The sequence below is a fragment of the Molossus molossus genome, unplaced genomic scaffold (assembly GCF_014108415.1).
Source record: "Molossus molossus isolate mMolMol1 unplaced genomic scaffold, mMolMol1.p scaffold_m16_p_18, whole genome shotgun sequence".
NCBI classification, from domain to species: domain Eukaryota; kingdom Metazoa; phylum Chordata; class Mammalia; order Chiroptera; family Molossidae; genus Molossus; species Molossus molossus.
The window spans coordinates 60,933,111-60,959,049 of record NW_023425353.1 but is presented as its reverse complement, the minus strand read 5'-3'; the positions used below and the strand labels follow the sequence as shown (position 1 = coordinate 60,959,049).

At 40.5% G+C, this 25,939-nt stretch overlaps 1 protein-coding gene across 5 annotated transcripts in view; it reads right to left on the bottom strand.

Annotated features, from left to right (window-relative positions):
* KIF15 (kinesin family member 15) overlaps positions 1-25,939 on the bottom strand; it is a 55,558-nt gene that overhangs the window by 18,115 nt on the left and 11,504 nt on the right. For 4 of the 5 annotated variants that reach the window (XM_036266546.1, XM_036266549.1, XM_036266547.1 and 1 more), the window contains exons 6-20: positions 23,361-23,458; positions 21,822-22,001; positions 20,551-20,760; positions 18,438-18,563; positions 18,153-18,275; positions 14,160-14,283; positions 13,290-13,366; positions 12,855-13,064; positions 11,839-12,016; positions 9,715-9,856; positions 8,217-8,358; positions 5,097-5,294; positions 3,563-3,670; positions 2,918-3,023; positions 1,337-1,502 (exon numbers count right to left, since the gene is read on the bottom strand). In XM_036266546.1, the coding sequence (XP_036122439.1) occupies positions 1,337-1,502; positions 2,918-3,023; positions 3,563-3,670; positions 5,097-5,294; positions 8,217-8,358; positions 9,715-9,856; positions 11,839-12,016; positions 12,855-13,064; positions 13,290-13,366; positions 14,160-14,283; positions 18,153-18,275; positions 18,438-18,563; positions 20,551-20,760; positions 21,822-22,001; positions 23,361-23,458 (2,188 nt within the window). Of the gene's footprint in view, positions 1-1,336; positions 1,503-2,917; positions 3,024-3,562; positions 3,671-5,096; positions 5,295-8,216; positions 8,359-9,714; positions 9,857-11,838; positions 12,017-12,854; positions 13,065-13,289; positions 13,367-14,159; positions 14,284-18,152; positions 18,276-18,437; positions 18,564-20,550; positions 20,761-21,821; positions 22,002-22,652; positions 22,751-23,360; positions 23,459-25,939 lie in introns of those variants that run through there. The other variant, XM_036266550.1, reaches the window with a different exon arrangement.

Below are 25,939 nucleotides of genomic sequence, written 5' to 3'. Positions count from 1 at the left end.
AAGATTAGTGGAGTGACTGTTCAAAAAAATCACCCAGTTTAGTTTATGACAGAACCAGGATTAGACTCAGTGATTCGGGTGTTAAAAGCAAATGCCAGGAGTTAGAAAAAACAACAGTGCACCTGATGATAAATGGCACCCGCAGCAGCCCTGGGGCTGGAGAAAGAGCACAGGACGGTGGAGGTTGTGCTGACTCAGCACCTGCCCTCGAGAGGAGCGACTCAGGGCAGCTGGTCACCTTGCAGTAATGGGGCCCGTGCACCAAATTGTCTGACTTTTAAGAGGATGCTAAAATAGGGATTTTTATAAGAAAGCTTATATTTTTTTAAATACTATGCTAATTTTTTTAAAACCTCATTGGGCAGGCTCAATAAAAATATGTCTATGGTTGAATTTAACCTGCAGATCTCGTTTCCCTCCTCTGGTTTAATTCCTTGCTGTATATTCAGAAAACACTCAACAGCTACAGATTTTAATTTTTGCAATTTCTATAAAAATTAAATTCAAGGTTGTCTATTAGCAGGTCTTTTAGACTGAGCAGTAACACAGCATCACATTCAAAATATCCACTGTTAAATTATTGCTACAGACCCAGGAGACAGTACCAAAAACACAAAGTGGTTTTAAATTGTTTTACAAAAGGCTGAAATTAGCAAGAAAAAGAAACAATAAAAACAAACAATTTACATCTTAGATTACTTTGTTTCTAGGTTTCCAGCACTTAATCCGGCTAGCCAGCATCTGGAGAGATACTGTGGATAGTGGTAACAACTACTTGTTTGGTCTCCCTTGTACTGGTCCTTCCGTAAGAGCACACCTTTCCCTCCGGAACAGGCACGTCACCTTGTTGGGCCAACACCACCTCACGCCCTTGCTAAGTGACTGGTCCAAAGGTAGCAGATGACTCAAGCAAGACCAATTCCCATTCTCCCTGGGACTGACAGATGGTGGCTGGGACAGAGGATTCCTTCACAGGAGTTGTTATGCTGGGAGACAGAATATGGGGCAGTGAGGCCATATTTTCCTGTCACACAGAGGAAGGCCCTCAATAGGACAGAATGAGGGCATCTCAGAGGGAAGCAGAGCAGGGTCTGAGAGAGAAGGAGAGACAGAGAGCAGGAGAGAGAGACAGACAGACAGAGAAGGACGCATACTGACAGCACTGTGTGAGACACATTCTAGTCTGTCCCTGACATCACAATCACTTCTGAGGCTTCCCAATACTGTGAGCCAATACATTAACTTCTAGTTTGTTCAACTAGTTTGAGCTGGGGCTACAGCACGTGCACTTCAAGGAGTCCTGAGCTCTGGGTTGATCATCACAAAGCAACTCTACCTGACATTATCCAGTTGAAGCTGTATATGCATGTGCCTTTCAGAAAGGTTGTTGAGTTCTTGCTCCTGACTCTCCTTGAACGAGCCATACTCCAGTTTCACTGAAGACAGCTCCTTGTCTGCAGAATGAAGAACTACTCGCAGGTCATGCACCTCACTTTTCAAAACTGAAAGACAAACAAAATAAATCCTCAACAGGCTTCCCTACACATATTGTTTACAAAGTAGGCAAATAAATTTGATAGGTATCTTCACACAATCAGCAAAAAAGCTGATGTTAAACACCTAAGTGGTCAGTACCTAGGAGAACTGAGATTTCTAATTTCTTCCTTTCCCTTGCTCATGGATTTTGGTGTATTTCTACCACAAGAGGTAGAATTAACATCTATCTGTCCCTGATGTGTAAGTCACTTATTTTCTATATTTACAAAGTGCATCAAAACTCATTATAAGAAAAAAAGCCAAGATGTTTAACATATTTTAAATAACCTAATCTTACTTATTGAAAACCTCTTGGAAATATACCAGAACTTTGTAAAAAGAGTTAAACACTCTGGTCTTCTAAGGGAATGGCAACTGTCAGTAAAATTTGGTAATTTCTGCCCTGGCCAGTTTGGATCAGTGGTTAGAATGTCAGCCCGTGGACCAAACGGTCATGGGTTTGATTCCTAGTCAAGGGCACGTACCTGGGTTGCAGGTTCAATTCCCTGTCTGGGTTGGCAACCAATCAATATCTCTCTCTCACATCAGTGTTTCTCTCTCTTTTTCTCTCCACCTCCCTCCCTTCCACTCTATCTAAAATCAATGGTAAAATATCCTCGGGTGAGGATTAAGAACAACAAAAAATTAGGTAATTTCTTATCTAAAAACAAACAGACAAAAACTGAATGGCTCATTTTTGTTTAAGCATTACTACAAATGATCAAAATATTTTTTTTTTTTTATCCTCACCCGAGAACATTTTTCCATTTTTTGTTCAGATAGAGAGGGAGGGAGAGAGAGAGAGAGAGAGAGAAACATTGATGTGAAAGGGACACATTGAGTGGCTGCCACCCACACGACCCCAACTAGGGCCGGAAACAAACTGCAACCGAGGTACATGCCCTTAGCAGGAACCGAACCCAAGTCTCTTCTGGACCGCAGGCTGATGCTCTAACCATTGAAAAAACTGGCCAGGGCATGACTGAAATATTTTGATGAGCCCGGCTGGTGGGCTCAGTGGATTGAGCATCGTCCCATGGACTGAGAGGTCCGAGTTGATTCCTGGTCAGGGCACATGCCCAGGCTGCAGGCTCGATCCCAAGTCGGGGGCATGCAGGAGGCAGCTGCTTAATGTTTGTCGCTCGCATCGAGGTTTCTCTCTCTCTAAAAAAATGAATAAAAACATATAAAAAAAGATATTTTGATGAAAAGAGAAACTGAAAACAACAAAGTATGAATCAAATGATACTCCCACATCTGTGACTATATACCAACATATAATTTATGCTTTATTTTGTCACTATTAAAACATTGTTCACAACTGTAATTAAAAAAATAAGAATACATTTAGAAAACAAAACTACCAGTTTTTCAAACTTACAGTCGTTCTTTGTTTGAGTGTCCTGAAGCTGCTTTTCAAGGGCGTTCAATTGTGAGAGATGCTGCTGCTGCTGTTTGGTCCAATCAGTTCTCTCTGAGGAGAAAAGCTGTGGGAAAGAGATCAATTTACTGGAAAAGGCATATTGGCATGCTGAGACACACTCCAAACCATCACCTTGTCTCTGTTTGTAAAATCATTTTTTTGTTTTTTTGTTGTTTTTTTGTGGTACATGCGTGCCCCTAGCAGGAACCAAACCCAGGACTCTCTGGTCCACAGGCCGACACTCAACCACTGAGCCAAACTGGCCAGGGCTAAAATCATTTTAAAGTCTCTGACCAGAAGAAAACCAGCTGTTCCCATCAACTACAATGAGGATGCCCGACCAAAGAAAGGAGCCCTGCAGGCACCTGAACGTCACCCCACTTTCTTCCGGACAAACAGCAACGGATCCATGCGCACTACGGACTACGAGGGCAGCTCAGACTGGGGGTACATCTCATTATCAGAGCAGTGTGGGAAGTAACAAAGCAGAGAACACAACTCAAATCAGCCTTGCTTAGGGCTCTGTAAGGTCGTTTTCTTCCCGTGAGACTCTTCCTTCGAGGATCTGATTTATACAATTCTGAGGCATGTTCTCAGTCTCACCTCCTGCATTTGCGTAGAATGATGTTCCAGTTTGTCAATGCGCTGCTGAAGCTTCAAGTTTTTATGCTCTTCTTCATCCAACTTGACCTGAAGGGTACTCATTTGTTCCTGCAACACAAAAACTTCAGTTGTCAAAGTCTCTGAATGAAAATTTCAAACATTCCACCATTTCTTCTGCATTATAAAATAAAACTCAGCCTGACTGGTGTGGCTCAGTGGTTGAGCATAGACCCATGCACCAAGAGGTTGCCAGTTCGATTCACAGTCAGGGCACATGTCAGGGTTGTGGGCCCAATCCCCAGTGGGGGGCATGCAGGAGGCGGCCAATCAATGTTCTCTGATGGATGTTTCTACCTCTCTCTAAAATCAATAAAGAATAAAATATTAAACAAACAAAAACCCAAACTCAAAACCTTATATGGACAAAGGTATCAAAGGCCAGTTTGGAGCCAGAAAACAATTTCAAAAGACTATACTAATAATTTCTAATACTTCAGAATTACACTTGTTGTCTGTCAAAAAGGATAATTTGAAATACACAGGAAAGATGTGATTAAAATTAAAATCATGAATTGAACCACAGGCCATCTTGAGACTTCTGAGCAGCTTTCTCAGGGCCACATAGAATGACTTCACCAGAAAGGCCTCCATGCCATGAAAAGGGCTAAACTTTGGAATTTGGGGTGGTCTGGCTCACTCTAAGTTTTACTAGACAGTAGAAAAACTTTAAAGAAAATAATCAAATCACCCGGCTGGTGTGGCTCAGTGATTGAGCATCAACCCATGCACCAAGAGATCGCCAGTTCAATTCCCAGTCAGGGCACATGCCCAGGTTGTGGACCAAATCCCCAGTGGGGGGCGTGCAGGAGGTGGCCAGTCGATGTTCTCTCTCATTCATGTTTCTATCTCTCTCTACCTCTCCCTCTCTAAAATCAATAAAGAAAAAAAAAATCAAATCACCAGAATACTGAGAAAGAAATTTCACATTATTTCAAATATACCAAAAGCTGTCTAAAATTTCACCTGTAATAAAGATTCTTTCAACTATTCTAATTTTCATTAGCAGATACAGCACTGTGCCATATAAACAAACCATTTCTGGAACCTGAAGCTATTGGCAAACAGATCTCTTTACATGTAAAAGAACCAAAGCCACAGAATATTGGAAAATGACTTGCTAAATACTACAGAGTGAATTAAAAGAACAAGAGGCTGGTTTCTAAGCCAGAAATCTTTTTTTTAATCCTCACTTGAGGATATTTTTCTATTTATCATCAGATAGAGAGAGAGAAACACCAAAGTGAGAGACACATCAACTGGTTGGCTCTCACTCAATCTGACCAGGACCAGGGACAAATCATAACCCTCGACTCACTGGTCTGCCGGCTGATGCTCTAACCGCTGAGCCAAACTGACCAGGGCTAAGCCAGGAATCTTTACAAACCCATACTTCAGTGCAAATTAGACAGTTAAAATGATAAAGAAAATTTGTTTAACTATCTCATTATTTATTTTTTCCGAAATTAAACATTACCTGCACCATCCTAAGCTCTTCAGAAATGGCCTCAAAAGCCTGTTCATTCATCTCAGGTGGAACTGGCTCATTTAAAATGTCATTATCTAATTTGCCAGAATTCTGAGTGTGCGTAGATCCAAAGCTCCCTGTTTCAGGGCTTAATTTTGGTACTGGTCGGGACCAAAGTTGATAAGCCTTGGTTGGTGTAGTTATAATCTGCAGCGAAAAGTGATTATGGAAAACAACATTAGCACACATGAAAAAACTTCACACCTGTCAGAATGGCCACCATCAATAAATCATCAAACAACAAGTGTTGGTGAGGGTGTGGAGGAAAGGGGACTTTATCTAGTACACTGCTGGTGGGAATGCTGACTGGTGCAGCCACTATGGAAAACAATATGGTGTTACCTCAAAAAATTAAAAATTAAACTGCCATTTGACCCAGTGATCCCACTTCTAGGAATATACCCTAAGAAGCCTGAAACACCAATAAAAAAAAATATATGTACCCCCATGTTCGTAGTAGCACTATTTACAATAGCTAAGATCTGGAAACAGCCCAAATGTCCATTAGTAGACGAATGGATAAAAAAGCCGTGGTACATATACACAATGGAGTACTATGCAGCTGTAAGAAAGAAAGATCTCTTATCCTTTGAGACGACATGGAGGGACCTATAAAGTATTATCCTAAGCGAAACAAGCCAAATAGAGAAAGACAAGTATCATATGATCTCACATATTTTTGGAATATAATGAACATAACAGTCTGAGGAATGGGGTAGTCCCAGAGATGTGGAAGTGGAGTACAGACTGACAATCCCCAGAAGAGGGGGTGGTGGGGGAAGAGATAAACCACAGAACTTATATGCTTATGTGCATGAACAATGGACACGGACAACAAAGCTGGGGACAGGGTGGGGAGAAAGGGGGAGGGGGGAATCAGTGGGGGAAAAAGGAGAAACATCTGTAACAAAAATAAATGAATTAAAAAAAAAAAACTAATTGTGTGAACAAAAAGGATAAAATTGAAATTCTATTCATGAACAGAAAAAAAAAGTATCCCTGAAAGGCAACACAGAAATGCCCAAGTGGAAACAAATCTATCAATTTAATGCAGACTCAAACAAAATTCTAATAAGATTTAGAAAAATGAAACTTGATAGGCCGATTCCAACCTTTATACAAAGAATAAGTGTATAGTGATAAAAGAAAAAGAGAATAAATTGGAAACACTTCCCTGGCCAGTATGACAAAAGGGCATGGTCATTTAAAAGGTTAAATCCTGCGCTAGAGGCACGTAGCAAAACAAACAAACAAATAAAAAAATAAAAGGTTAAATCCCTATGCTATACCACTCATAAATAAAATAGCAGATGCACTAAACACCTCAAGAGAAAAACAAAATTGTAAAAGAAAGTAAAATATACTGATGATCTTGAGATTGTCTGGGCCTTTAAAAATGAATGAAAGAAGCCCAGCCACTGTGGCTCAATGAATTGAGCAGGGTCCCTTGCACCGAGAGGTCACCAGTTCAATTACCATGCCCAGGTTTGCGGGCTCAATCCCCAGTATGGGGTGTGCAGGAGGCAGCCAATCAATGTTTCTCGGTTATCAATGTTTCTATCTCTCTCCCTCTCTAAAAAAAAAAAAAAAAAAAAAATATATATATATATATATATATATACACACACACACACACACACACACACACACACACACACGTGCCGCTAGCAGGAACCAAACCCAGGACTCTCCGGTCTGCAGGCTGAAGCTCCAACCGCTGAGCCAAACCAGCCAGGGCTAAAAATGTATTTTTTAAAAAATGAATGAAAGAAGTCACAAAGATAAAGAATCAGTAAACCTGTGTATGTCACAATTTTAAATATTCTGTATAACAAACATATCACATATGAGAATGAAAGGGAACATGATGGAAGAATACATTGGCAGTAGGTATAACAAACAAAAGATTAATACATAAAAACTACTACAAACAAAGTAGTAGGAAAATGGGTTTTATTCACAGAAAAGGAAAGACAAATGAACAGTGAACACAGGAAGATGTGTGACCTCATTAGAAATGAGGAAAATTAAAATTAAAATCCTAACAAGATACCAGTTTTCACCCATTTGACTATCAACCATTCAAGGCCTGACAATGCCAGGTCCAGGGACCTGTGCTGGGGAATGAAAGCTCCCTGACTTCCCGGGAAGGCACTTGGTGCAGCCGCTGGAGAGGGCACTTAGGACTGACTCCAATGCTGGGACACTGTGAGACTTCTCCCTCACAGATACCCCCATCCCCCCCCCCAAGGAAATGCTTGTACTGGAAACCACTCAAATAAACCATGGGTCATCCAAAACATGGAAGCCTCGGTTTAAAATGAGTTAAAGTTCTAAGTACAAGTCAAAATAGAAAGACCCAAGTCGTATCCCTGAGCTACCAAAAGACCACTGCAGAATAACATATGGAATGATCCCTTTTTTTAAAAACAAAGCACAACAAAAAGCAATCTATGAAATAACTCTACCTGTCCTTCTCAGTGCATATATATTTACTGTAAAAATTGTTATGAAAAAGGATTCCCAAATTGATAACAAATTACCCCCAGGAATGGGGAGGGAAGGACTAGATTAGTCCTGGCAGTGGTGCTCGGTAGGAACTCAAACCTAAATTTGCCTACAGATGTACATTTCTTTTAAACAAGGAGAACCTATTCGTAAAGTATTAATATAATTCAAAATGAACAACAAAAGATCTGAATTGCTATGCTACTCTTGGCAAAACTTTTAATCCCCTTCTTCCTGCCTGCTCAGCTTGAATGGAAGCAGCAGGACTGGAATGTCAGTGCTTCAAGCTCCGGAAGTCCACTGTGCTAAGGGGCTACTGACACAAATGAAAAAACATTTGGCAATATTCTGCAAGTATTTTAAAGTAATCTCCTACACAGATTTTAAAGGCTACCTTTTTAAAAAGAAAAAATTCTACCTTTATAAGAAAAGACAGTATTTTCCAGGTTAAATAAACCATGATACATCCATATAATATATTGCAGATGCAAAAACAAACATACAACAACAAAAATGGCATAGCAGTGACTGAAGACTGAAGTATTGCTTCAGATTACCTACCTTCAATGTTTCAGCATGAAGTTTATTCAGCTGAGAAACTTCTTGCCGCTTGCAGGCTTTTGTTGCTTCCAAAAGGTTTTCAAGATTAAGGTTAGCTTTTTGCAAAGACTGAAGTTCTGATTCTAATTCTAGCTGTCTTTTCCTAATAGATATTATAAAATTGAGTATTTTAGGCAATAATGTCATACATTTGTAGAGTATTTTATAGTTTACTCTCACATGACTTTACCATTATCTCTTTAAGTCAGAGATATTCTTAGATTATTACCCTCATTTGCCAATTGGGGTAAAATACAGCTCAGAGACGGATGACTGTTTAAGTTGTTCAACTAGTAAATGGCAGAGCTCCAATTCAAAAGCCCAAACATCCCTGCCGGAGTGGCTCCGTTGGTTGGGTGTCATCCTGTGCAACGAATAGTCACCTGGTCGATTCCAGGTCAGGGCACATGTCAGGGTTACAGGTTCAATCCCCAGTAGGGGGCATGTAGGAGGCAACAGATCGATGTTTCACTTTCACATAGATGTTTCTCTCTCCTTTCCACTCTCTCTAAAAATCAATTTAAAAAAAATCTTTAAAATAAATAAATAAAAGAGGAAAATCTATTTTTTTAAAAAAGCCCAAACAGTACATGATGGTTCCAATGTGATATGTTGTTTTTTAAAAATTTCTTTATATTTTAGAACAGGATTAATCTCAGTTATAACATGAATGTGATGTTCCTTTGTTTTTTTTTGTTTTTTTACACAAAGAAAATCAAGTAAGAAAAATATCTAGATTTAATTCATAACAACAGTGATTTAAATGTGGTGGCCAGATAAATAATTTATTACGTAAGTTCAATAGACACTCATCTCAACATTAAAATATTCATATTATCTAGTTTATTAAATATATTATTTAAGAGCTAGACGTTTGTTTCAATTATACCTCAATTTAAAAACAATGAGTAAAAATTTCATGTACAACTGGACCCATGCAGTTCAAACCACTATTGTTCAAGGGTCAACTGTATATGTGAAGAATATAAATATAAATACACAGACACAGGTTAAAAAATTTTTTTTAAAATGAGTAAAAACAAAACTAGAAGCAAGCTAGTTTCCCCTCATTTCAAAACAAGTTAGTTACTGTATGAAAATTAATATTTGAAGCAAAATGCTCAATGAAATGGTCGATGCCAAACCCTACAACAAATCAACACTAAGATATGAAAATAACCCCGGTTGGTTTGGCTCAGCGGTTTGAGCATCAGCCTGAGGACCAGAGAGTCAAGGGTTTGATTCTGGTCAAGGGAATGTACCTCAATTGTGGTTCAATTCCCAGCCCTGGTCGGGGTAGTGTGGGAGGCAACCAGTTGATGTGTCTCTCTCACATTGATCACACTGATCTCTCTCCCCTCCCTACTGTATCTGAATATAAATGGGAAAATACACTCATGTGAGGATTTTTAAAAAAGATATAAAAATAGGCATGAATGAATGTGTACTCATACTTTACCTAGTTAGTTCTTTGAATTCTTCATACTCTTGCTTTGAATTATTCAGCTCAGACTGAATTTGCAGGAGTTGTGCTTTAAGCTTCTCAGTGTTTGCTAATGAACATGGCTCTTTTGCAACTTTAGGCAAGAATCCTTGCTGACCTGATAATAAGGAAACAACTTGGTCTTTGAAAGAAAAAATAATAGAATACATTTTCTAACTTCTTTGCCAATTATCCATTTTGAAGCACAAGGAGGAAAACATGAGAAATGGGTTGGAAAGTGGACCCTGAAATGCAAGAGGCTATAACTAAACAGGAACCCTAAGATACAACACAGTGTGGCAAAGAATATTAGTTGTTTTTGAGAAGCTGAGAAGCCACAGGATGGGATGGGGGCAGGTTTAAGACAACAGCTTAGGAGCAGAGCCAGCAATGACTGAAGTACAACATGCATAATGCTAGAGGGAGAAACACTGGCAGGTGAGTCTGGCAGGAATTAGTACTAGCATCTAATGCTAACAGTCAATGAATTTTAGGAAAGGAAACAAATAGCAAAGGCAGCAGGTTGAAAGTACTTGATATCACCTACCAGGTAGACAAGAGTAATTTTTCAGGGGTCACTTAGAAGACTGAATATGCTGAAGAGGGTCCCACTGAGTTTCAGTGAGGAAATAAGTAACAGTTGTCTAAAGAGTGATGTCTGTTTTGAAGATGGTGTGATCCACAAACTACAATTATTATCTTTCAAGGGTAGTAAGTCAAGGCATGACTGAGGTCAAAATGGCCAACAAACTACAGAGCATTGTAGGGAAAAGTAATTGAAATAATACAAAAAAAGTGATTTTAACTTTGCATCTAAAATCTTAGTCTCTCCATAACCCAAATACTGAGAATTTTATTAAGTCATAAACAGAATGGAAGAAGGCTTGGAAAAAAAAATTTTTTTTAAACAAGCAGACAAATAGGCTTCTTTTTTAGTACAGAATAAAAAGATCAAAACTTTCTCAATTTTAACTTAACAGAAACAAAGTCTGAAACAGGGTATGATAAAAGATCATGAAAATATTCACTCTAAAAATGGAGCAACCACAGACTTTCCTACCAAACTCCAGAGCATGAATACCAACAGCTGCCAATCCTGTAAGTAGGATTCAGTGCTAACTAACCACTTTCAGAAAAGTAAAAGTAAACTTATGGAAGTGGTGTATAAATAAGAGTGTGCACTAGCAAGCATGGCCAGCAACCATGACACCAGAACCAAACACTGTTCTGGGTGGACAACTCCAATCATGCTGGCATCTCTCACTACACAGACTGTAATCAGGTGAGTGAACATTTCAATTCTACATTCACTCATGCTGGGCTCAGTTAAGCATTTTTCATTTCAAATACTTAAAACTATCTAATCAATCTTCTATTGACAAAACAGAGATACCTCTTGCCCTGGTTGGGTAGCTCAGTTTTTATAGAGCATCGTCCCCATAGGCCAAGGTTTCAGGTTCGATCCCCAGTCAGGGCAAATGCAAGAATCAACCAATGAAAGCATCAATAAGTGGGATGACAAATCGATGTTTCTCTCCCTTCCCCCCCCTCTCTAATCACTCAATAAAACAAAACAAAAACTAAGATATATAATAGGTATTTCCTTGCTATATCTACTAGCCTACATAATTTACTACTCTGTGATTTTTGACACAAGTATAGAAAATGACTTTTCATAACACAGAATTTCTATGCATGTATATAAGAAATTAGCACACCAGGTCTAGAGACTAACATGAAGACCCTCAATGCAAGGCAACATAAATGCCCTTAAAAACAGTCCCCTACCCACCCTGGCCAGTTTGGCTCAGTGGTTGGAGCGTCGGCCTGCGGTACAGAGAGACCCGGGTTCGGTTCCTGCTAAGGACACGTTCCTCGGTTGTAGTTTGTCCCCGGCCCTGGTTGGTCGTGCGGGTGGCAGCCACTCAATGTGTCCCTTCACATCGATGTTTCTCTCTCTCTCTCTCTTCCTCTCTCTCGCTCCCGCTCTATCTGAACAAAAAATGGAAAAATGTCCTCGGGTGAGGATAAAAACAAAAATAACAAAAACACAAACAGTCCCCTGTCCTATAAGACATGTATACAACAATCACTTCTTACTTTTGTCATTTTGCTCTGTGCCAGATACTTCGAGGAAAGTTTTCTCTAGCTTTGCAATGGCCTTCGCATCCATCTCTTGGGCTCTTTTCACAGGCTCTAATAATCTCAGTCTTCTGTTCTCCTCTCTGAGGGAGTGATTTTCCATAGCATACTTGGCAACCCTAGGGTGGTGTTCTATCTGTGTGACACAGAAGGATACAGACTTAAATATGTACAAGCATGTCTTTAATGAACAAGTCTTTTCTGGAAAGCTGTTAGAAAACCTTATGAGCACTGCATGCACTGCTGGTGGTAGCCTGCTGGGACCACCATGGAAAGTAAAGCACTTGTGATCACAGACTGCGCAGGTGCATGTCCTACAACTCCGTGTTCTATGTCTGGGTCAACCCTTGAAACTTTTACCCAGGCACCTAAGAGATAGGCATAGGGGCGCACGTCGCAGCAGACTCTTCATGCAAAGGAGACTGCTTATATTAATTACACAAAGCAAATAATGACACTACTGACGAGAATGAGTGCCCTCCAAGATACACTATGTGAAAAGGGCAAGGTGCAGAAAAGAGTATATGGTGAGCTGCCTTTTGTTCAAAAAGAAAAAAAGTAAAGATATCCATATTAGTTTGAATATGTATAAAACCTCTGGAAAGATACACAAAGCTGATAACCAATTATCTGTTTTTTAATGATGTGCCTGTATTAACTATCCACCCTTCCCAGGCGAAAGGAACCAACAACAAAACAAGAAACTTTAAAGGGTTGAAATGCAAAAAGACTACTGATCCAGGTAGCCACAGTGCTCACTGCTGTGGTTCTGACTTGGCCGGGGGTGGAATGCTTTTCCCTTCAGGTTTTATTATTTTGGAAAATGAGGGGGAAGGGGGTCAGTGATTATGCAATCATACTATGAGTTTAATTCATTTAAAACACCTTCCATTGTATTACAAGAATTTGGTCAAATTTCTATTTGCCCTGGAATTCCTGTACATTTAGAAAGACCGTAAATGTCATGTACGCACTTGTTCTCGCAGAGTCTGAATCTCGTCCCTTAATTCCGACAGCAACCGATCCTGCTCCTCAGGCAGAAAACTTCCCCGTGACTCCTTGTGGAGTTTCTCCAGGCGCATTATTTGATCCTCTCGGAATTTCACAATCATTTTATTAGACTGAATAAATCTCTCTTTTTTGAGGGTGAGGTCTTCTAACTGGGTAACTTTTTCTACCAGAGACTTGAGAAATTTATGATTTGGTTAAACATGAAAAATAAATCACCTTCCCTAAAATTTCACAAACCAAGCAACAAACACTAACTGCCCACTTAATCTCAAAGACAAAATTAGATTTTTCGCAGCCTTCCTTTGTTTTATTTACTGGTGCCATTTACTCCACTCATAAAGGCACTGATCACATAGTATAAAGTCTTGCATCCCCTTTATACTAATTCAGCTTCCTACCTTCTTTTCCTGTTCAGACTTCTTAAAGAATAACATTGCCTCTTGGAAATACTTCATGTAATCAGTCGCATCTTTGTCTGTAATTGATCCAGCAAGAAAAGGGAAAAAATGTTTCTCTCTCAAATTTGAAGACCAAGAGGTGAGCTAAAAAAGCCTTTGACTGACTGTTTCTAATTCATCTAAAACAATCAAACTATCAACAGATCACCAATTTTGAATTAACCCATTCCACACCACATATTAGCTAGTCTTTGAAGAAAAACCTCTTTGTCCTATTTAATAAACATGTACAGATTACATATGACATAACCAAATCTTACAAGTGGGTCAAAATGAAATTTATTAGTATGTCTTTTTAGCACTTTTATTATTCAAAATTATTTCGACTCCCACTTCCAACATATCTCACAGAACTCAATACCTATGGAATCTGTATCTGGTTACAGACAAAGTACCACATTCTTAGTAGGTGACATAAACAGAAACAGATGCTTGTGGAAAAATTGAGGTAGCCTCATTATGTTTGAGTACTAATATCTGCACATGGTCTTCCTCAGGATGAAGAACACAGTGCTGGCCCTGGCTGGTTAGAGCGTCAACCCTTGGACTGAAGGGTTTCGGTTCAATTCCCAGGCAAGGGCACATACCTGGGCTGCAGGTTCAATCCCTGGCCCTGGTTGGGGTCATGTGAGAGGTGACTGATCAATGTGTCTCTCTCACATCAGTGTTTCTCTCTCTCTCTCTCTGTTTCCCTCCCTCCCTCCCTCCCTTCCTTCCAATCTCTCTACAAATCGATGGAAAAAGTATCCTCAGGTGAGGATTAACAACAAAAAAAAAGGAACAAAAAAGAACACTGGGCCCATCTCTTACCTCTGGTCAGAAAGCGCTCTGGCAGAGTGTGCCCTGCAGAAAGTTGGGCCAGCTGCTCTTTGAGCCTCTTCACCTCAGCTTGGAGCTGGCTCACGTTGCCTTGGGTGTCTTCATTTACCACTGCCTGTTCAAGAAATTTTTAAGAAGCATTAAAAGAACACTTTGTGGCCCTGGCCAGGTAGCTCAGTTGGTTAGAGCGTCATCCCGGTACACCAAGGGTATGGGTTCAATACCCAGTTATGGCACATACAAGAATCAACCAATGAATGCATAAATAAGTGGAACATCAAATCAATGTTTCTCTTCCTCCCTCTAAAGTCAATAAATAAAAGAATGTTTTGTGAAAAAATAAAAATAAAAGAACGTTTTGTGAGAGGTATAGTCTTGTGTTTGTGTTTGTGTGATTCAGAGTGACTGTCTCACAAACAAGTTGAAAGGCCACCGAGACGAGACCAGTGCTATAGAGGGGAGGAAGTTCCTCTCCCTGTGCTCAGACCTAATGCCAGAGACTCTGCAATGCCTCACCACTCCTCTCTTCTGCTCCTCCTTTGGTCTCTGCTCTGCTGACTAACCCTGGACCCTCTTGGGCTGGGTCACCCTGGGATCTGGGTACGTTCATCTCACAATGCCTTCTTCCTGAGACCTGAGACAGACAGCCCTGCTCCCATGGAGAAGAGTAAACCCCTCGATGAGTGTGACCTTCCCTCTGTCTTGGACTGCTAGAGGGTATGATGGACTGCAGTCTGGCCTGAGCTCCATCAGCATGGCAGCAACCACCCCTCCATAGGAGTCCAGCCCTGTCCTTCCTGAGAGCACCTCGTGAGGGTCAGTGTGACAGCTCCATTTCTGTTTTACTGCCACATCAATGTTCTTTCAAAGAAATGTCTCTTTAAGACATTTTCTGAAAGAAATATCTTATTTGAGACGTCTAAAAAGTTCAAAAAAGCCCACAAAACTAGGGTGATAATAAGAGCCAACAGCTGAATACCACCCAGATAAAAGGGACCCAGTTGTAAGATACCCAATTCTCTAGTGAGGGAAAGCCCCAGGGTCCCACATTCCTGTCTTAAGCCAGGTCTACACACTGGGCAACATCTAACTAGTTCACCCTTAAACTCGTCCCAAATACCCTAGCCATTCCGCCGCAGCCGGGACTTACCATTGACAGGGACTTAGTGTAAGGCTCCTAGGTTTGTTGTTTCATGTGTCAAGAAGCCATTCTTAGTTGCTTCTGATTCTTAAGGCCAGCTCATTACAAGGCACTTCTGTACATTCTGACATCACTGTCACATCAGTGACCTCATAATTCTAATTACCCCTGCATTTGTCTACTCTCTAAAAACTTCTAATAAGTCCCAAGAGATAAGGTCAGGAAGCTCTCTAATGATTTTTTCTTCTCATATTACAAATAAGCAAGAGGGTCATAATCCAATAAAATGAATGAATAAGCCTACACTCCTCTGACTTACCCAGAAGAGGTAACATGGACCCCTGCACTCTTACCATGATAAGATTATTAGGGAGTCTACTTTGGGGGTAAGAACAATCAGTTTCTCCCTTGAAAGACAGAAGACATTCATCTACCAAGTTAGAGCATTATGATTCTTTAGTTTGGGACCAAATGGGCCTCCAATCTCCCCAAACAAGTGGGGGACATCTTTGTCTGCACCAGGAGTTGGCAAAGTGCTCCTTGTTTGGGCCACACAGAGTCTGCTGCCTGACTTGGAAAGCTGTACTGGAACACAGCCATGTCCTTGTGCTGAACAGTCTATGGCTGCTTTCTGTCTACAAAGGCAGAATCGAGTAGTTGGGACAGAGACCACACAGTCCAAGAAGACTAAAATGTTTACCATCTGGTCCTTTACAAGATAAGTTTCTGACCACTGGTATACATGAATATGAAGAAACCTCTTGTATATAAATGGAGAATCCTTGTAGTAATAGGCAAAGGGAAAGACAAGGTTTGTCAAGATCATCAAATTATTTTCAGGGTGAATCCCTACCACCACCCACCCACCTCCACACACAGCTCTGCCAGCATGGTTTAGGTATATAAATTCAGTCTCCGAACCAATTACAAAGAAAAAACTTTGCCTCCCCTTGTAGGCAACAAAATTTCAGACATCATATGCAGCAGAATTTTCACTGATACATCACCAAAGGCAACAGAAACAAAGGAAAAAATGAACACATGGGACTACATCAAATTAAAAAGCTTCTGCACAGCAAAAGAAACAACCATCAAAACAGAAAGGGAACCCACTATATGTGAGACCACAATTGCCAACAATACATCAGATAAGGGGTTAATTTCCAAAATACATAGAATGCTCATACAACTCAACAAAAGGAAGACAAAGAACCCAATTAAAAAATGGGCAGACGACCTAAATAGACATCTCTCCAAAAAGGACATACAAATGGCCAAGAGACATATGATGAAATGCTCAATGTCACTAACCATCAGAGAGATGCAAATTAAAACAACTATGAGGTATCACCTCACACCTGCCAGAATGGCTGCCATCAACAAACTTGATGAAACAACAAGTGTTGGCGAGGGTGTGGAGAAAAGGGGACTCTAGTACACTGCTGGTGGGAATGCAGACTGGTGCAGCCACTATAGAAAACAGTATGGTGTTTCCTCAAAAAATTAAGAATTGAACTGCCATTTGACCCAGTGATCCCACTTCTAGGACTATATCCTAAGAAGCCTGAAACACCAATCAGGAAGAATATATGTACCTCTATGTTCATAGCAGTACTATTTACAATCGCTAAGATCTGGAAACAGCCCAAATGTCCATCAATAGATGAGTGGATAAAAAAGCTGTGGTATGCCCTGGCCGGTTTGGCTCAGTGGTTAGAGCGTCGGCCTTGGTCCAGAGAGACCCGGGTTCGGTTCCCGCTAAGGGCACATACCTCGGTTGCAGTTTGTCCCCGGCCCTGGTTGGGTCGTGCAGGAGGCAACCACTCGATGTGTCCCTTTCACGTCAATGTTTCTCTCTCTCTCTCTCTCTCTCCCACTCTATCTGAGCAAAAAATGAAAAAAAAAAAGCAGTGGTACATATACACAATAGAATAGTATGCAGCTATCAGAAAGAAAGATCTCTTATCCTTTGAGACGACATGGAGGGCCTCGAGAGTATTATGCTAAGCAAAATAAGCCAACAGAGAAAGACAAATACCACATGATCTCACTTATTTGGGGAACATAATGAACAAGGTAGGCTGATGAATGAAATAAAACCAGAGACATGGAAAGGAGCATGGTTCAGACTGACAAACCTCAGAGGAGGGGGGTTGGGGGGGTTAGATGAACCAAAGAACTCATATGCATGTATGCATAACCAATGGACATAGACAAAATGCTGGGGGGTGGAGTGGGGGAGGCAGGATGGGGAGGAGGGTGTCTAGGGGGAAAAAGGAGAAACATCTGTATTAAAAAAAATAAATAATTAAAAAAAAAAAAGAAAAACTTTGCCTTCCATTGAGAAAAAAACGAAGCACCCTGGCTGGTTTGGCTCAGCAGTTAGAGCCTGCAGACTAGAGAGTCCAGGTTCAGTTATCCCTAAGGGCACGTACCTAGGTTGCAGTTTGTCCCCATCCCCAGTTGAGGTCATGTGGGTGGCAGCCACTCGATGTGTCTCTCTCACATCAATGTTTCTCCCTCTCTCTTTCCCCCTCTCTCCCTCCAGCTCTATCTGAAGATAAATGCAAAAATGTCCTCGGGTGAGGATAAAAAAAATTATAATTATAAATAAAAGAAAAAAAACAAAGCAAACAATAACAACCATAAGACCTAATCTAGGTCTCAAATTATATAAGTGATACAGAAAGCTGGAAAAGATGAAATAGAAGAAATCTTGCTTAGAGTTAAGCTTTCACAGTGAAATAAACAAAAGCTACTGTTAATATTAGGGCAATCACAAAGGTGAGATACTGCAAACTTAAGTATTTTTCTAATGTACCTCATTGTACTCAGTATTTTACCTTATTTTTAATCAGCTTGGCTCTTTGAGCAAAATTCAGTGTTGATAGGGTTTCCCCAAAACACCTGGATCCGGGATGAACGTTTGCGACTATGGCTGTTCTGGCATTACCTCCAAGGGAATCCTGATTAATTATATGAAAGTACACATTTTCAGGGAAGAAACCACAAAATATTTTTAAGGAAAGAAAATGTACACTCTTACCACCAAGGCTGAGAAATTACCCAACTATTAGCCACAATGAGCATAACAAAAGAAGGGCCCAGGAACCCAATGATGTACTTACCCGGAGTAAGAAGGTAAGCTTGGAGTCTCTGTAGCAAACATGTCTCTGTTTTCCATTACCCACATCGACAAGGGCAGTGATCACTTGGCCCAAGCAGCTCAAGGACCGGTTTATGTTACCTGCTTCCTAAGGCATCAGGGAAAAGGAAAAAAGTTTAGGTGCACTAATTTCTTTTCAGTGTTTCAAATTAAAATATACCTAGCAAGGTGACAATTTTGAATGGAAAAGCAAGTCGGGAACATAATAGTTAAGGATAACTTAAGTTTTCAGCAAAAAGATGTCCTCAACTATCCCCCAACATTTTGCTATTTGACACACATGGCAATTTTAGTATTCAAACACAAACACAAAAATCATGTAGGAAAAAAATCAATGCCATCTCATCTCTGCAATAGTTTTAAATTGACCACTTGGTAGGGATAAAAACTAGAAAAGAACAGAGAAAAGTTGCAGGAGTGAATTAATGGGCACGATTTTCAATGCTTTTATGTTAAAATGCATGCTACATCATGAGGATGTGGTAACTCATTACCCACCCCTGTCCCACAAAGTCACTGATGGCCTTATTACAAGAAAATATTCACTCTCACTCTCTAACACATAAGAAAATCCCTTTAAACAGTGGTTTGGGGAGAAAAGAAAGGTTTAGGATAAATATGTTACGCTGGGTTTTTACTGTAGGCAGCTAATTCCAACAACCAGGTCTGCAGTGGTGGGAGCACAGGGAAAAAGAGAACGAAGGGAAATGATAGGGCAAGAGGCACCAAGTTCAGAGCTGCCGCTCAGGGACCCAGAGAGGATGAGAGCACTGTCCGTGGGCTGGATGACACGCTGGTGTTTGAATCTCAGCTCGACTCTTAGCAGTGTGCCTCAGGAAAATTTACTTCAGTTTTCTTAAAACAGAAACGATTATGCCCGGCTGGTGTGGCTCAGTGGTTGAGCATCGACCCATGCAACAAAAGGCCGCCGGTTCAATTCCCAGTCAGGGCACATGCCCAGGTTGTGGGTCGGATCTCCAGTGGGGGGCATGCAGGAGCCCAATTGATGTTCTCTCTCGATGTTTCTTTCTTTCTCCCTCTCCCTTCCTCTCTCTCTAAAATTTAAAAAAAAAGTTAAAAAAATAAAGTAGAAACAATTATAGTGCCTACTTCCCAGAGTTGTTGGAAAGGTTGAGTTAATATATATAAAGCCTTTAGAACCAGCCAGGCATATATCCTACAATAAACATATGCTATTTTTCTTCGCTTCATCTTTCAATAGAAACACGAGCCTGAGATTGCCTGAAACCGCTTGAGAGCTCAGGAGCTTCAAATCCTTGCTCTTAATGCAAAAAGTAGACTCTCCTCCACGACTTCTGACTATTCACCCTCAGCCCTCATATATCCTACAGAATCCACATATCTTATATCGACAATACATACATACACACTGGCAATATTTATGAGAGAACCTCTGACTCCATTGTTAATACCCTGGCCTAAGCCTAGGTCCTAAACCCTCACCCTGAAGTATAAAACAACAAAGCTGGCTGCTCTTTCTCTTTAGGCTTCCTAGTGAACTTGGCAGTGTTAGGCCAGATGGCTAAGTCTTACACAGCAGACTTACTGCATGAAGTCACTCAAAACTTTTGCTTCTCAGTGTTCGGAGAGCTGAGAGCACACTTAATGATCTAGGCCGGCTAGCACTTCCAACCCTAACCCATCCACTGGTCGATGCTGAAATGCCAAACTCGCTTTGCGCCCACAATGACCCTTAAGATGTCCCCCTGTGGGGCATGTGTCCCTCTTCCTTTCTCCCTGTTCAAATCATGGCCCCTTTAAGAACACAACTCATGAGCTTCTTCTTTCCCACACTTCCCCCAGCAGTCTATGCCACACCCTGCTCCATCTGACCTCTGCTGCCACAAGCACTGTACCATCTCTTCTAGCGTGAATTCAAATACTCCTGCTACTGACAGACTTGTCCTGGTCAGGTTTACTGTCCCTAACCCACAAAAAAAATTTCCACGTCTTTACAACTTATTCCTTTGTAGCCCTCACAACACTTAGCTCGGTATTGATTTCTGTAAGAATTCACACACAAGTTCAACTGAAGACCATAATTCCATTCTTACCTTTAGCCTCATCCCTTCTGTATGGGTGTCTTTTTGCCTTTCAGATCCTGCTAAATCCACCAGATTGAGTAGGGAGGTTCGTATATTCACAGTTTCACTGCTTTTCTCCATTGACTCTACTGTGATTGTAAAGACTGCATGAGACCTTGAGGACTCTCTGTTCATAGATGTCGATGCCACACGCCTGTTTCGCCACCCCCCAGACAACACCTAGGCAACAGGAAAACAGATCATCGCAGCTTCCAAGTGGTCACAGCGGCTACTAACGTCAGTTAGAAAACTATAAAAAGCAGAGAGAGAAAACACTGGTCCATCAAGGAATATACTCAAGGTGTTTTCTTTTCCCTTCGTTTTATCCCCTCTCTGTGTTATGGAAAGAAAACAGGGAATCAGAAGGCACAGGATCTAGAACTGGTTTGGCCATTCTCTATTTGTGTTAACTTAATGTAAATCACAAAATCTCTCTAAACCCTTCCTTTTCCTAAAAAATGAGAAAGCTAGACAAGATGAACTTCAAAATGACCTTCGCACCCCCAGTTTTGTCAGCTCTTTCGTTCCACCAAGTATTTGTTCTTCCTCACCGTCACCTATGGCAAGCAGGACACGTACAGGTTCAGTCTGCAGGCTTTGGAATCAAATGAACATGAGGTCAACCCTTGGTTCTACTATTCACTGTGTGGCCTGGAGCCAGTTAAACTTTCTCAAAGTTCAGTCTCCTATTTGTAAAATGGGATTATGGGTCCTACTCCAGAACATCTCAATCTGTAATACGCATACTAATCACTTGGGGATCTTGTTAAAACTGATTCTGATTTAGTAGGTGTGAAGTAGGGCTCTAGATTCTACATTTGTAACAAGCTCCCAGGGGATACAATTTGAGAACTATATGTTGAGGAGCAAGGTTATAAGATGTACAATTGAGTGTAGAGATCTCAGCTGCACCTCAAAGGAGCAGCTCCCAGGAGGAACCACTAAAGAAATGTGGACACTACAAAATGTCCTTCTGTGTCTGTCATCCAGAATGGTTTTGGAAGTGCCTAACTGGAATGAATAACAACAAAGTAGTGCAAAATTAAGAGGCACAAAGTTCTATTTTTAACTAAAGGGAGATCTATAAATCACTATCATATTCTTCTTTTCTTCTCATGAACATTCTGTGTTATGTCTTTACATAATATTTTTAGTAGCTCAATTCTTGCTTTTGTTGAGATCAAGGTGCATTGCACAGCATGCTACGGTGTCTAAGGATCAAAACATTCAAGACCAGATACCTGATAGGCACCAGCCGCTGTGGTCACCACCTGCTCCACTGCACCGACAACAAAGACTCCCTTCTTGATGTGCTCCCTTAAGTACAGTCCAGCTGATGCAGAGTCCAGGAGGTCATAGATCTGCTCGTTGTAGATTTCAATAAAGGAACACTTACAAAGAAAGCTCTTTCCAGCTCCAGCCTGTAAGAGAAGCCTGGTTTAGATATATTATTTTCATGCACTCATCCCCTTCTTTCATGAGCACTTATCTTTCACTTGCTTCATAAGTGTAAATTTTCTACAATTTTATCCTTTACACCATAAAAGATACCTAAGAGTCAGTTAAAAAAGTCTAGGTAACTAGTTTCCACATATTCCTACAATTTAAAGCAGCATCACTGTGGTCCCAGGAGGCCTGTAGTTTCCAGACGTGCTGAGAACCAGCACAGGGAGATGGGAATTGAGCAGTCCAGTTGGGCAATTTCATTTTTATCTGTCTTACACACTGAACTTCCTCATCAAGTTTTACTTGAAGCAAGTGTTATATACTTTAAAAGATCAAAAATAACTTATTTTAAAAGTCTCTCTATAGAACTTTCAACCACAGAAATGCATGGAACTACACATGTTGATGGCACACAATGTACATTTCTAACAGCAGTGGTTAGGGACAGTTTCCACTTAGAAATAAATAGTAAGCCAATGTTACATATCAGGCTCCTTAAAATATAGAAAAGTTAACAGCTATTAAGCCTGGAAATCACCAAGCCAAAGAACAGAATCGTGAGAATGGCCCAACCCAGGAGCCAGTGGAAGAGGGAAGCCCACATTCCCAGAATGATGTAGCCACACCTCATGTGAACAAGATCACAGTCAAATGGTAGCACGTGCTGCACAGAGGTACCGGAAGGCCCATGACTGCTGGACGTCATGAGGATCTAGGAACACCTGCAGGCAACCGTGAGCCTAGATACAGGGAGGTGACGGAGCTTAGTGAACTTCTGTTTTCCTCACTTCTAATTTTCTTTACTGTCCCTTGCAAAATCTGAAAGCCCAAGCAGCACACATTCTTCCTTCTTTCCAAACAGCAATCTGGGTCCATGGGTTATACATGTTTTATAAACTAAAAACTTTAGAAAATAAAAAAACTCAGAATCTTTATCTGAAGAACAGAGAGTTTTGCCCTGGCCAGTTTGTCTCAGCGGTTAGAGCATCAGCCCGTGGACTAGAGTCGTGGGTTGGATTCTGGTCAAGGGCATGTACCTTGGTTGCAGTTTAGTCTCTGGCCCTGGTCGGGGTCTTGCAAGAGGCAACCAATGAATGTGTCTCTCTCACATCGATGTTGCTCGCTCACTTGCTCACTCCCCCCCCCACACACACACTCTATCTGAAGATAAATAAAAAAATACCCTCGGGTGAAGATAAAAAAAAAAAAAAGACGTGACAATTTTTTTATATCACACTAGCCTGTCCACATAGTACAGTATAATCCCCTCCATGTCTCATCATTAGCAGCTTACTCCTCAAAACAGAATTGCTTTATTTTACAGTAAGTTTTACCTTATCTTTTTCACGATCAATTAAGGAAAATAAATATTCAAAACTTCGTGGGATTACGCCTCTCAGGTTATGAGTAAAATTATCAGATTCAGATGGTCCTAAAAAAATGTAAAAGTATATAGCTGTTCATTTTTATTCATATTACAGGAGTCCTTCAAAATGACAAGACTGAAAGGCAATTTACACAGAAATAACACGACACATCACACAACCAGTTTCCAAACAAGTTAAATTTCGGTCTGAGAGAGATTAAGTAATAGAACCTATCTATCAATGGAACCAAAGGAAAGGCCCACAATAACCAGTAACCAACATTAAAAAGTAGTTAATACATTTAAAAAACCATCTAAGTACCAAGCTTATAATTTCTCCCCCTGCCAGGTACCAAAATTAGCAGAAATACCAAACAATTGTACTTATTAAATGTAACATTTGGTCTCATGGACTGACCTGTACACACTGGCTGTGTGGCCACAGACTATTACTTATTCTCTCAGAGTTCCTAACTATAAAATGGGGATAATAATGGTAGTAACTATTTCAAAAGTTATTGCTAAAAATTAGCATTAGCTAGTATTTTTTAAATTGGGCAGTAAAAGCCATGCTGGTAAGAAAGAAATTGTAGGAATAGTTCAAGATTTCCATGGAGTCAGAAAAATGCCGAGTACTCCTCTCTATGTTGTTAGCATTGGGGAAAGAGGAAGATGGGAGTGGCTATGTAAACAGCAGGACTTTACAGAATACTAATTCAAGCTATAACTATATACACCAGAAAAACTGTAGCTAAAAAAGATCTAGAAGTTACTATAGATATTGGTTTAATATGCCTTAAAGACCAAAGCAACGAACAAAACGCTGGTGTATTGAAAAAATCTACAGAAAAATTTTTAAATATTATCGTCTTGGTGTGCTACACCTGGAATAGTTTAAATATTACTTGTAAATACATATTACAGAGGTAGAAAAATGCAAGTAAATGAACAGAGGACAAATATTAGCATGTGCAGACAACTTCATAACATTTTCCTGTTAAATAACATACAAAGATAGTCAGCATACTCTTTTAACTCCACCATCTCTTGCCTACTCCACTGCCTTAGCTCCTAATCTTGCTTCCACTCTAGTCCCTCCTGTAGTCTTTATTCTATTCAGCTGCCTAAAGTATCCTTTTAATTACATATCAGATCGTGTAGGTCTTTAAAAAAAACAAAACCTGCCTGGCTGGTGTAGTTCAGTGGTTGAGTGTCGACCCCTGCACCAAGAAGTCACTGTTTCAATTCCAGGTCAGGGCACATGCCCAGGTTGTGGGCCCAATCCCCAGTCGGGGGCACTCATGAGGCGGTCAATTGATGTTCTCTCTTATCGATATCTTTATCTCTCTCCCTTCCTCTCTAAAATCAATAAAGAAAAGTTATTTATAAAAATAAAAAAACAACCTTCCAATAACTACATATCACACTCATAATAAAATCCAAAATCCTTGCCAGGTCCTATATGACCTGGCCTCAGGCTACAACTCCAACCTCCCCACCCCCCAGCCCCTTAGTCTGGAAAACTCCCCTCTAGCCCATGGGTCCCTTGCTGTTCCTCAATCACATTCAGCATGCTCCCACCTGAGGCCTGTGCTTCACAGTCCCAATGCCTGAAGGATTCTTCTTCCAGATAGTTTCATGGGTCACACTCATTCCACTTCATAATTCCATTTAAAATATGCATTTATTGATTTTTTAGAAAGAGAGGAAGGGAGAGGTAGAGAGAGAAACATGGATAAGAGGGAAACATGGATCAGCTGCCTCCTGCACGTCCCCCACTGGGGATCGAGCCCAAAACCCGGGTATGTGCCGACCCAGAATTGAACCTGAACAATGCTCAACCAACTGAGCCACACTGGCTGGGCAGTAATTCCATTTAAATATCAGCTCCTGAGAGGCCTTTTCAGACCCGTATACCATAACAGCTGCCTCCTCCCCCTTGCTCTTTTTCACCCTCTTTTTCCTTCTCTTCATAGCACTTATACCTATGGCATAATTACTGGACATTTATTTGCTTATGAATGTATATTCCTCCTGAGAATATAAGCTCCACAAGAGCCCAGACATTGCCTGGTATTCCAGGAGATCACCAGAGCCGTGAATAGTGCCTGGCATATTGTAAGCATGCAATTGTTTATTGTTATACCCTTAGAGGGGGGAAGACCTTTCTTACTACAACTCACAATTCGGAAACTATTTTAAAAACCTTGAAATATGAACACATAAAAATAAAAAAACTATAGCATAGGAAAAAACCTTAAGTCAAAAGACAAATAAAAAACAGGAGAAATATCTGTAACAAAAATAAATTTTAAAAAAGAGACAAATGAAAAACCTAGAGAAAAATCTGAAATCTATATCATAGACAAAGGGCTACATCTATTTTATAAAGAATCCCCACAAATGAGTAAGAAAATGACAAGCTAATTTTAAATGAGAAAGAAGCATGATTGGGCATTTTACAGAGCTATTCAAATGTCCAATAAGCATATGAAAGGTGCTCAGTTGTTAAAAGACATCAGGGAAATGCAAATACACACCCACTGA